General features: G+C 40.4%; 1 protein-coding gene across 1 annotated transcript in view; it reads left to right on the forward strand.

The window, feature by feature from the left end:
* The window catches only part of LOC109479099, a gene marked incomplete at its 3' end in the record, with an annotated part of 41305 nt that extends 31858 nt beyond the window's left edge, over positions 1 to 9447 (forward strand). Inside the window, exons 20-30 of the mRNA XM_019780973.1 lie at positions 422 to 585; positions 752 to 910; positions 1278 to 1422; positions 1522 to 1794; positions 2604 to 2767; positions 2934 to 3092; positions 3460 to 3604; positions 3704 to 3976; positions 4837 to 4997; positions 7609 to 8179; positions 9307 to 9447. Of these exons, the coding sequence (XP_019636532.1) occupies positions 422 to 585; positions 752 to 910; positions 1278 to 1422; positions 1522 to 1794; positions 2604 to 2767; positions 2934 to 3092; positions 3460 to 3604; positions 3704 to 3976; positions 4837 to 4997; positions 7609 to 8179; positions 9307 to 9447 (2355 nt within the window). The remainder of the gene's footprint in view (positions 1 to 421; positions 586 to 751; positions 911 to 1277; positions 1423 to 1521; positions 1795 to 2603; positions 2768 to 2933; positions 3093 to 3459; positions 3605 to 3703; positions 3977 to 4836; positions 4998 to 7608; positions 8180 to 9306) is intronic.
* Positions 9448 to 10775: the final 1328 nt, after the last annotated feature.

Consider the following 10775-nt stretch of genomic DNA (forward strand, 5'->3'; position numbering starts at 1 on the left):
GATAAACTGCCTGAACGGAATAAAATGTTAAACTCTGTAGTATAGTCTACTGTGACAAGCAATCCCCCTTCTGTCTAAGACGTTAATATTTACATGCAAATCCGGAATGTGCCTGCTACTGATAGCCTTTGCACACCGCTGGTTCCACATAAGGAGACATAATCTCTCTCATTTGTTTCAAAGTGCTACTTAAAGATATATCGTAAACGACTAAATACTATATTTTCTTTTTTTTCTACGATTTTGTAAATTTAGTTAAGATTTTTTTTACATAAAGGTTGTCTATATTTAACTCTACCCATACATGTGATGCTGGTTGCTTTCCTTCTCATTTGGACGGTAGAATTAAGATTTTTCCTACTTTATGATTACTTAATAACCCAAAGAATAACACTAGATATATATATTTTTTTTCTCCCAGTCTGTCAGAATCCCCTTGGGATGGAGTCTGGCGCCATACCTGATGACAACATCACTGGACCTGGAGACTGGCATCATCATATGTTGCAGCCCTACTTCGGGCGGTTAAAAGGAAGTGCTGGTTGGGGCGGCTGGATGGGGCGGATGGTCGGACATTGGTTGCAGGTGGGTAAATATATTAATATATATTCTTAAAATCCTGTGCATATTGAGAAAGGAATCTTTTTTCACGTTACCGTTATAGAAGGCGGTTCATTTCATTACAACAATTAAGGAAACTTCTGTTTTATGTTAAATTCACAATAAATGACAAAACGATTCTGACTTTCAGGTTGATTTAGGAGCGATAAAGCGCGTCACAGGCACCGTTACGCAGGGTGCTCTCTCACCTATCAATAATTATTATTCATGGGTGACGTCGTACAAACTTGTGTACAGTGGAGATAAAACTTTCTGGACGACATACGCCAACAGTGATGGCTCAGATAAGGTAACTTGGGTACATGAACAAGCTGTAAGAAAAATTACGCTCTGTGTGTGTGCAATATGAATGAATATCTTTTCTGTAGAAATGAGAAATCCTCTATAAAATAGAATATTTCCTTGACTTCGCCTTTCTCGTTTCAATATATGTTCGCACGACTGTTCTCTGACCAAACTTTTTCTCTTAATAACATTTATGGACACTTCCCATGGGCATCGTTACCGAAAGCTAAGCTAATTACTGAGTAAATTTACGTAGAGTATAATTTGTCTCGAAGGAAATGACAAATATATGTTGATAAAGTGGTCGTTTGTTTAACATAAGATCCACCAAAGAGGAAACTAAAACTCTTCAATATACCTTTTTATTTCAGGTTTTTACAGGCAACACGGACACGGAGAATCCTGTAACGAACCTACTGGACAACCCCGTCCACGCCCGTTATGTGCGCTTCTACCCTCAGCGCTGGCACATCCACATGGCCATGAGGGTGGAGATTCTAGGCTGCGGCACTGAGAGTAGGTTTCCGATGTTGCATTAATTGAATCATAGCTCAGTTGTAATGTTTTATCATCATGTCATTAATCATTGTAAATTAATTTATAATTTATTTCTAGTACTTTGGGGGCCGACCCTTAATGATGCCGGCATGAATCATCTAAACGTGTCCTGGACAGTCGTGGGGAATCTTCCGATCTCCCGCTACACGCTCCGCTACCAGCCGGCAGACGGGTCGGGTTCGTACCAAGACCTCTCCCCCGCACCAGGAGCGGGAGACACCTCGGCAGCTGTGGTAGGACTCATGGATAACACCGAATACACCCTCACTCTGACTTCTTTTGACGAGGACGACCAGCCAAACGGAGTCATCAACGGAACATTCACCACAGGTGCGCGGGGATAAATGAAATGGGCAAACAACCCATGTATTTGTAGAAATGTATAAAGTGTATGCAACAAATGTCGTAGTACTGTTTTGTTGTCAAAACTACATTATCTACATTGTACATGTCACATAGTAGCCTTTATTAATATTTGACAGCCGAATTGCAAGGTTGCTCACTGTCAGTACACGGGTTATTAAAATGGCTACGTTTAGTAATAATGGCTATAGTTATTTTGGCTTTTGATGCCCGCCCTCTGTAAGTCGACAACCACTCACCGTAGGGCCATTTAATTTGCAGAGAATGGTGTAGTAATTGCATAAATTCATAACAACAATTATGCCTATAGAATGAAGTCGTATGACGTCATTATCTCGAGTTTTATGTGATTTTAGGGATAAACTGCCTGAACGGAATAAAATGTTAAACTCTGTAGTATAGTCTACTGTGACAAGCAATCCCCCTTCTGTCTAAGACGTTAATATTTACATGCAAATCCGGAATGTGCCTGCTACTGATAGCCTTTGCACACCGCTGGTTCCACATAAGGAGACATAATCTCTCTCATTTGTTTCAAAGTGCTACTTAAAGATATATCGTAAACGACTAAATACTATATTTCTTTTTTTTCTACGATTTTGTAAATTTAGTTAAGATTTTTTTTACATAAAGGTTGTCTATATTTAACTCTACCCATACATGTGATGCTGGTTGCTTTCCTTCTCATTTGGACGGTAGAATTAAGATTTTTCCTACTTTATGATTACTTAATAACCCAAAGAATAACACTAGATATATATATTTTTTTCTCCCAGTCTGTCAGAATCCCCTTGGGATGGAGTCTGGCGCCATACCTGATGACAACATCACTGGACCTGGAGACTGGCATCATCATATGTTGCAGCCCTACTTCGGGCGGTTAAAAGGAAGTGCTGGTTGGGGCGGCTGGATGGGGCGGATGGTCGGACATTGGTTGCAGGTGGGTAAATATATTAATATATATTCTTAAAATCCTGTGCATATTGAGAAAGGAATCTTTTTTCACGTTACCGTTATAGAAGGCGGTTCATTTCATTACAACGATTAAGGAAACTTCTGTTTTATGTTAAATTCACAATAAATGACAAAACGATTCTGACTTTCAGGTTGATTTAGGAGCGATAAAGCGCGTCACAGGCACCGTTACGCAGGGTGCTCTCTCACCTATCAATAGTTATTATTCATGGGTGACGTCGTACAAACTTGTGTACAGTGGAGATAAAACTTTCTGGACGACATACGCCAACAGTGATGGCTCAGATAAGGTAACTTGGGTACATGAACAAGCTGTAAGAAAAATTACGCTCTGTGTGTGTGCAATATGAATGAATATCTTTTCTGTAGAAATGAGAAATCCTCTATAAAATAGAATATTTCCTTGACTTCGCCTTTCTCGTTTCAATATATGTTCGCACGACTGTTCTCTGACCAAACTTTTTCTCTTAATAACATTTATGGACACTTCCCATGGGCATCGTTACCGAAAGCTAAGCTAATTACTGAGTAAATTTACGTAGAGTATAATTTGTCTCGAAGGAAATGACAAATATATGTTGATAAAGTGGTCGTTTGTTTAACATAAGATCCACCAAAGAGGAAACTAAAACTCTCCAATATACCTTTTTATTTCAGGTTTTTACAGGCAACACGGACACGGAGAATCCTGTAACGAACCTACTGGACAACCCCGTCCACGCCCGTTATGTGCGCTTCTACCCTCAGCGCTGGCACATCCACATGGCCATGAGGGTGGAGATTCTAGGCTGCGGCACTGAGAGTAGGTTTCCGATGTTGCATTAATTGAATCATAGCTCAGTTGTAATGTTTTATCATCATATCATTAATCATTGTAAATTAATTTATAATTTATTTCTAGTACTTTGGGGGCCGACCCTTAATGATGCCGGCATGAATCATCTAAACGTGTCCTGGACAGTCGTGGGGAATCTTCCGATCTCCCGCTACACGCTCCGCTACCAGCCGGCAGACGGGTCGGGTTCGTACCAAGACCTCTCCCCCGCACCAGGAGCGGGAGGCACATCGGCAACTGTGGTAGGACTTATGGATCACACCGAATACACCCTCACTCTGACTTCATTTGACGAGGACGACCAGCCTAACGGAGTCATCAACGGAACATACACCACAGGTAAGCGGGGATGAATTAGGTGCACACAGATTTGTAGAAATGTATAAAGGGCATGCAACATAGGTCGTAGTAGTAAATTTATTTAACGGTCAAAACTATCTACGTCGTACATGTCACATAATAGATCATATTTGACACTATCAGTACATGGTGTATTGAAAAAAGGAACTGTCTATTACAAATTGCTATAGTTTTGAATTTTGAAAGAAACATATCAAAACAATCACTTGTAATTAATTCTACAATTAAAATGCCAATAGAACAACATCGTTTAGATATGAGATTATAAACATAAGTTAATTGTATGATATTAATTGCCATGAAGTCAAATAAAAGTATGTATTAAAAGTCTATTAGAGACTTGGCAGCTGCAAGATCTTAACAGATGTATCTGTCAGTAGACCAAATAAATAAATTCCAAACAGTGGGTTACGGTACTTAGCACCCTCCCCCCTTGTCAAGAATGTAATTTGCATACTAACGATAACACATGTTAATTCCGTTAGTTCAACGTTAAACCATTAATCTCTCTCATTTGTTCAAAGTGTTATCTCAAAAGACCTTGTTCCGTTGTTCATTCGTCCAACGCAGTACATAGTTTCTTTTCTCTTTGTAAATTTAGTTAAGTATTTTTTTATTAAGAGGTTGTCTATGCTCAGAAAATGTAATGCTGGTTTCTTTTATCTCATTTAAACTATAGAAAGGTAGCATTTCCCAACCAAATGTCCGCACAATATTCAATAACCCAAAGAATTATTAGTTTTCCGTCGGTATTTCCTATAAATAATCAAGGTCTAAGTTAATACTATTATGTTTCATGATATGGGAACCAGGATAAAGGTTGTTTTTTTTTCTGCCAGTGTGTCAGAATCCGCTTGGGATGGAATCTGGTGCCATACCAGATGACAACATTACTGCATCTGGAAACTGGCGTCATCATATGTTGCAGCCTTACTTCGGGCGGTTGAAGGGAACTGCTGGTTGGGGCGGATGGGGAGCAATAGCCGGACAATGGCTGCAGGTAGGTACACATTTTGATAGATTGTAAATAAAAAGGTTGTTTGTAAAAAATATAGTTTGATTCATAACGACAATTTAAGTTATAGTACAACACCTTTTGTCTAAATCATTTTGTCCCAACAAAAAATAAACTCTCTGTTGATCCCGTCAACCTTCATCAGCTGATCACTCTCCGGAAGTCAGGAGCGCATCAACGTCTTGGTTCAGATGGGGTTGTTGGGCCCTGATGTAAACTGCCTTCTTCACATCCCTAACAAAGTAGTCCTGCTCCGTATCCAAAATGCACACCTTGTCAAGCGTAACTGTGTGTCAAGCGTAACACTTAAATTTGTGTAAAACACTCGACATCATTCTGCACAGACTTGAAGCTGGCACTTCTCTCAAAGATCGCTCCACACTTTCACCTCGTTAAAAATCTGCCATGTAGAATTCTATCGCCAAATCCCTGGGCAGCTATTGGCTCACCAGTCTCACCGATTTTGTTTAATCTGTTCATGAATTATCTTGAACAGTTAGCTATACGTATCGATACGTGGATGATCAGTGTTGCCAAAGTATACAGTGAAATTTTACGGAAGACAGTACAATCGTATTAGTATACAGTGTAATTTTACGGAATACAATGCAATCGTATTAGTATACAATGCAATTTTATGGAATACAGTGCAATTGTATTAGTATATAGTTACAAGTAAAATTGCACTCTATACTATTAAATTTGCACTGTATACTAATGCGATTGTACTGTATTCTGTAAAGTTGCACTGTATACTAGTAAAATTGCACTGTATTTCGTACAATTGCACCGAATTCCGTAAAATTGCACTGTATACTCTGGCACCTCTGATGATACACTCCCAATTAAACTTAAAAATTCACATCAAAGGAAAAATAAACCACATATGTTATTTTAATGGTAAATACCGCTAAAATGGACCAGAAATTTTTCTGTCGCGTTACCGATTTTAACAGAAGGCCTTCTGGCCGCTATGTCGATAGCTACATACACGCCTTTCCCCGTCCGGTTTTGTGGGCAAAACTCTGCTTTTTATAGACATTTTGGGACTTAAAACCCATAGCAAGGGAAAAAAAACATATACGTTATTTCCATTTTCTACAGTTAGTTCGTAAACGTACTCGTATCGGACGCCCTTGCGTCGGAAGTGTCGCAACACATACTCATTGCGTCACCCGGCCACATAGTTGCGCTTGACAAGGGGTGCATTTTGAACGCGCAGGACTACTTTGTGAGGGGTGTGAAGAAGGCACTTTACTTCAGGGCCCACCATCCCCATCTGATCCGTGACGGTAATAGATTCCGTCTTTCCGCCACTTTTGATGCGCTCCTTACGTCATCACGGTTCCGAGTTCCGGAGAGTGATCACCAAGTGCATCATTATTCTAACAAAGGGTGACAAGGTCAACCGAAAATTCATTGAGAGTTTTTTTGTGTGTTGGAACAAAGTTTGAACTCAAGAATAAGTCACTTAATTGATAATAATTCCGTAATGCGTTTTTTGAAAAACATCTATTCTATGTAATATTACCATAAACAGCAAATTATTTCTTCCTTTCAGGTGGATTTAGGGGTGGTAAAGCGCGTCACAGGCACCGTTACGCAGGGTGCTCTCTACCCTATAGATCATCATTCTTATTCATGGGTGACGTTGTACAAACTTGAGTACAGTGAAGATGAAACTTTTTGGACGACATACGCCAACAGCGATGGCTCTGATAAGGTAACTTGGATACATACACTATAGAATATACGCTCTTCTGCAATATTGATTAACGCTATGTAGACCCGGCTTTTTGGGGCTTTTAGGACACGGGCGGGGGGGGGGGCTGGCTCATTCGGCCACCCCCTCAGAACTCGCGAACGGTATATCGTGTGATCCATAAATTGTCAGAGGATGATTAACTAGTAAAAAAGAATGATAACAACAATTTTGATGTCATTAATTAAGGGTTAATGACCCGCCCTTTATCAGTGAATATGGTGTGATAAAGTCGTGTCAGTTGCTATAACCACCGAATGAAGCCACCGAGTCAGCGCAGGTGGTTTATGAGGTGGTCACCTGAGGTCATATGCGGGTGATTATTGGGTTGTTTAATGTTTGGATTGGGATGAATAAAGACCCGGTTTTGACTCTATTTGTGACATTACGGCGTCATAAGAAATGTGGAATGGAGCATTCTGATTGGTCAACGTCACCCGGCTATATTAATGTGATTTTATTGATTCAAACCGTATAGATAGATTATTCCCTAAAAACTCAATGGTATACAACGTAACTTAAATAAAACCTGTTTAGACCTGATCGAATCATGCGGTCCGCCTTTTTAGATTTTGGATGATGAAATTTATATAAAATCACATGAAATATTATTAGTTCCTAGTGAATTCTTTCATCAGTGACAACTTTGGAAGGATAAGGATACTAACCTCCAAATTTTCGATGGCTATCAGTCCATCTGGTTCACGGAGTGGCCTAATCTCGCGAGAGCGCGAGACTAGGCCCGAGACTTGCATCGGTCTGTCGGGCCCCACCCCCCGCCGCCTCCCTCCGAAGTAAGGGTAAGTAAGTCTTGGGGAGCTCCCCAACAGACAGGAACATGAACAGGAACTCTTCGATCACATCAACACAGAGCATGACAGTATCAAGTTCACTATTGAGAGGGAACAAGACAACCGTCTCCCCATGCTGGATGTCATGATGGTCAGGAATCCAGACAACACCATCACTACAGATGTGTTCAGAAAACAAACCCACACCGACCACTATTTGCAGTGGTTCTCCAACCACCCGGTGCAACAGAAGCTTGGGATAGTTAGGACTCTCATGCACAGAGCCAACACCCTTACTGAAGATCCCGCTTTGAGAGAGACCGAAAAGGAAAAAGTCAGAGTAGCCCTCAGACACTGTGGATACCCAGAATGGGCCCTGAGGGAGGGGGAAAATAACTCCAGAAAGGACAAAAGTAGCAAGGAACAGAGTAGGACTGGAAAACAAGAACAACTCCCAGCGAGTTACCTGGTTCTACCCTACATACATGGAGTTACAGAGAGGTTGAAACGAGTATATGCCAAACACAATGTGAGCCTGTACTCCAAACCGGGCTTCACCTTACGTAATGCCCTTGTCAGACCCAAGGACCCTCTAGCACCTGGGGAGAAGTGCGGTGTGATCTAAAAGATCAAGTGTGAAGAGTGCGGGGAGGTTTACGTTTGTGAAACTGAGCGGTCACTGGGGGAAAGGACTTCTAAACACCAAAAGTCATTACATCAGAAAGACTGCAAATCTGCGTTAAGTCAACACCAACTGCAGGTTGGTCACAACATCACTACCAGGCCCATCTCTGACATTATAGAAATCATAGACCAAGAGTCTCGTAACCCACATAGGAAGATTAAGGAAGCGGTGCACATACAGTTGGAAGGTGCCAAGCTAAACCGGACAGAAGGTTGGGAGCTCCCCAAGACTTATTTACCCTTACTTCGGAGGGAGGCGGCGGGGGTGGGACCCGACAGACCGATGCAAGTCTCGGGCCTAGTCTCGCGCTCTCGCGAGATTAGGCAACTCCGTGAACAAGATGGACTGATAGCCATCGAAAAAATTTGGAGGTTAGTATCCTTATCCTTCCAAAGTTGTCACTGATGAAAGAATTCACTAGGAACTGTATCTATACGTGACAAATGAATCTCTTCAACGAAATATTATTAATATTGTGTAACCTGATATTAAACCCATAAAATTGCATTGTTACTAAACACAGCAAAAATGCCCGTCAGAAACCCGTTGCCATAGCAACAACAAAAAAATCATTATCTTAATCCACTGATAAAAAATTGTTGCCAACAATATTTTAGGAAAAGTCACCAAGTTTGGCGGTTTCTACCGTGAGCCGTTCGCTTTCCGACATCAAAGTTAATTGGCGCGGGCACTTTAAGTCCCTTCCCGGTCCTGATAGGGTTAATACCTGTTTTGTAAGTGTGCAAACAAAAGTGACCTCTTAGAAATAGAATACTTTCCAGACTTCCGTCTGTCTTGTTTGCAGATTTGAAATGTATGTTCACAAAACTTTTCTCTGATCAAATTTCTCCACTTGATAACATTTCCTAGGTACCACTACCGCATACTGGCGTCATTAGCCTACTAGTAGGTTTTAGCTTATTTGATTAGTTTATCTATGATGGTGGAATGTCAAAGATATGGCAATTATAGGGCCGCTGGTGGTGAAAGAGATCTCGAAAAGACGAAACAAAAACCCTTATATCAATTTTATTTTTGCCTTTCAGGTTTTTACAGGCAACACGGACACGGAGAATCCTGTAACGAACCTACTGAGCCACCCTGTCAACGCCCGTTATGTGCGCTTCAACCCTCAGAGCTGGCACCACCGCATTGCCATGAGGGTGGAGATTCTAGGCTGCAGAGCTAACAGTAGAGGTGCTTTTTTTACCTTGGATAGAGTCTATACCGATAAATCATTTCGCTACAATACAGTTTTTACCTTCGCCAAGAAGGTTATGTTTTCACAGGCGTTCGTGTATGTGTGTGTGTGTGTGTGTGTGTGTGTGTGTGTGTGTGTGTGTGTCTGTAAACACGATAACTTGAGAAGGCCTTGATGGATTGTCTTGATACTTGGTAGGTGGGTAGGTCTTGATGAGACCTCAAAATGATTAGATTTTGGACCCCCTAGCGGCTTGTTATAGTACTGCAGCTGAACTTCCGGTTTTGATATCTCATGATCTAGACATGCTATGGTGATGAAATTTGGATGGTAGGTAGCTCTTGTGCTGGGGAAGAAGTGACGTGAGTTTGGGCCTTCTAGCGGCTTGCTCTGGAACTGCAGGGGTATATTCTTGAAAATATTCAAAAAGGGATCACTTAAGAACCGGTTGACGGATCGTCATGATTTTTGGTATGTAGGTCGCTTACGTGATGCTTAATATAATTATGTGACAATTATGCAAATATGGATGTAATTTGCATAATTTATGGGGAAATTCTATAAATCAGCTGCATTCCATGATAGGACAATTGAAGCTTGTGACATTGGTTATTGACAACGAGAGGAGCACAGGCAGATATTTATTATGTTAATAATGACTTAATTTGCATAGTTAATGAGAAAATTTTATAATTATGTAATGATAACTGCCTGGAATTTCATACTTGTGGTATTTGAAAGTTAAGTTGAGGTGAACATCATTAAACATAATTTATTCAAATCAGGACCTCATTTGCATAATTTATTAGGAAAAACTAGAACGCATTGTTTGTTAATACAAGACTGTATTTTGGTTTAGATTATGATGATAAAATGATATAATTCATAATTCATAAAATTAGGTTCCTATTTGTTAAATCATTTGTCAGTTATAAAGATTAACATCATTTGGCGAAGGTATGAGATCGGGGAACTCTAGTTCTCAATATCATCGTGTTTACCCCTTTTACAGGATGTCAGGACGTTCAGGGCAAAACAGCCTAGAAGTGAGGCAGATAAAAAAAGTGATGGTTAGAGAATTCTGGTTTGTTTTGAGAAAAAAAGACATCACTAGACAAAGTTCTGAAGCGAGGAGCAGGGCTTTTCCCGGTCATTTTAAAACTGAAATGACGTTGTAAATCGAAGATAGTTGCACAAACCAAAGGATGTAAGAGATATTAATGTAAGTTATTTTCTCTTTTTTTTTCATAATACAAGAATACAGCCAGTAGCGCCTATTGTACTTCCTTAGACAGGCGGAGATTCAGAATGTTTAGAATACATT

The sequence above is a fragment of the Branchiostoma belcheri genome, unplaced genomic scaffold (genome assembly GCF_001625305.1).
Source record: "Branchiostoma belcheri isolate BF01 breed outbred unplaced genomic scaffold, Haploidv18h27 scaffold467, whole genome shotgun sequence".
NCBI classification, from domain to species: Eukaryota; Metazoa; Chordata; class Leptocardii; order Amphioxiformes; family Branchiostomatidae; genus Branchiostoma; species Branchiostoma belcheri.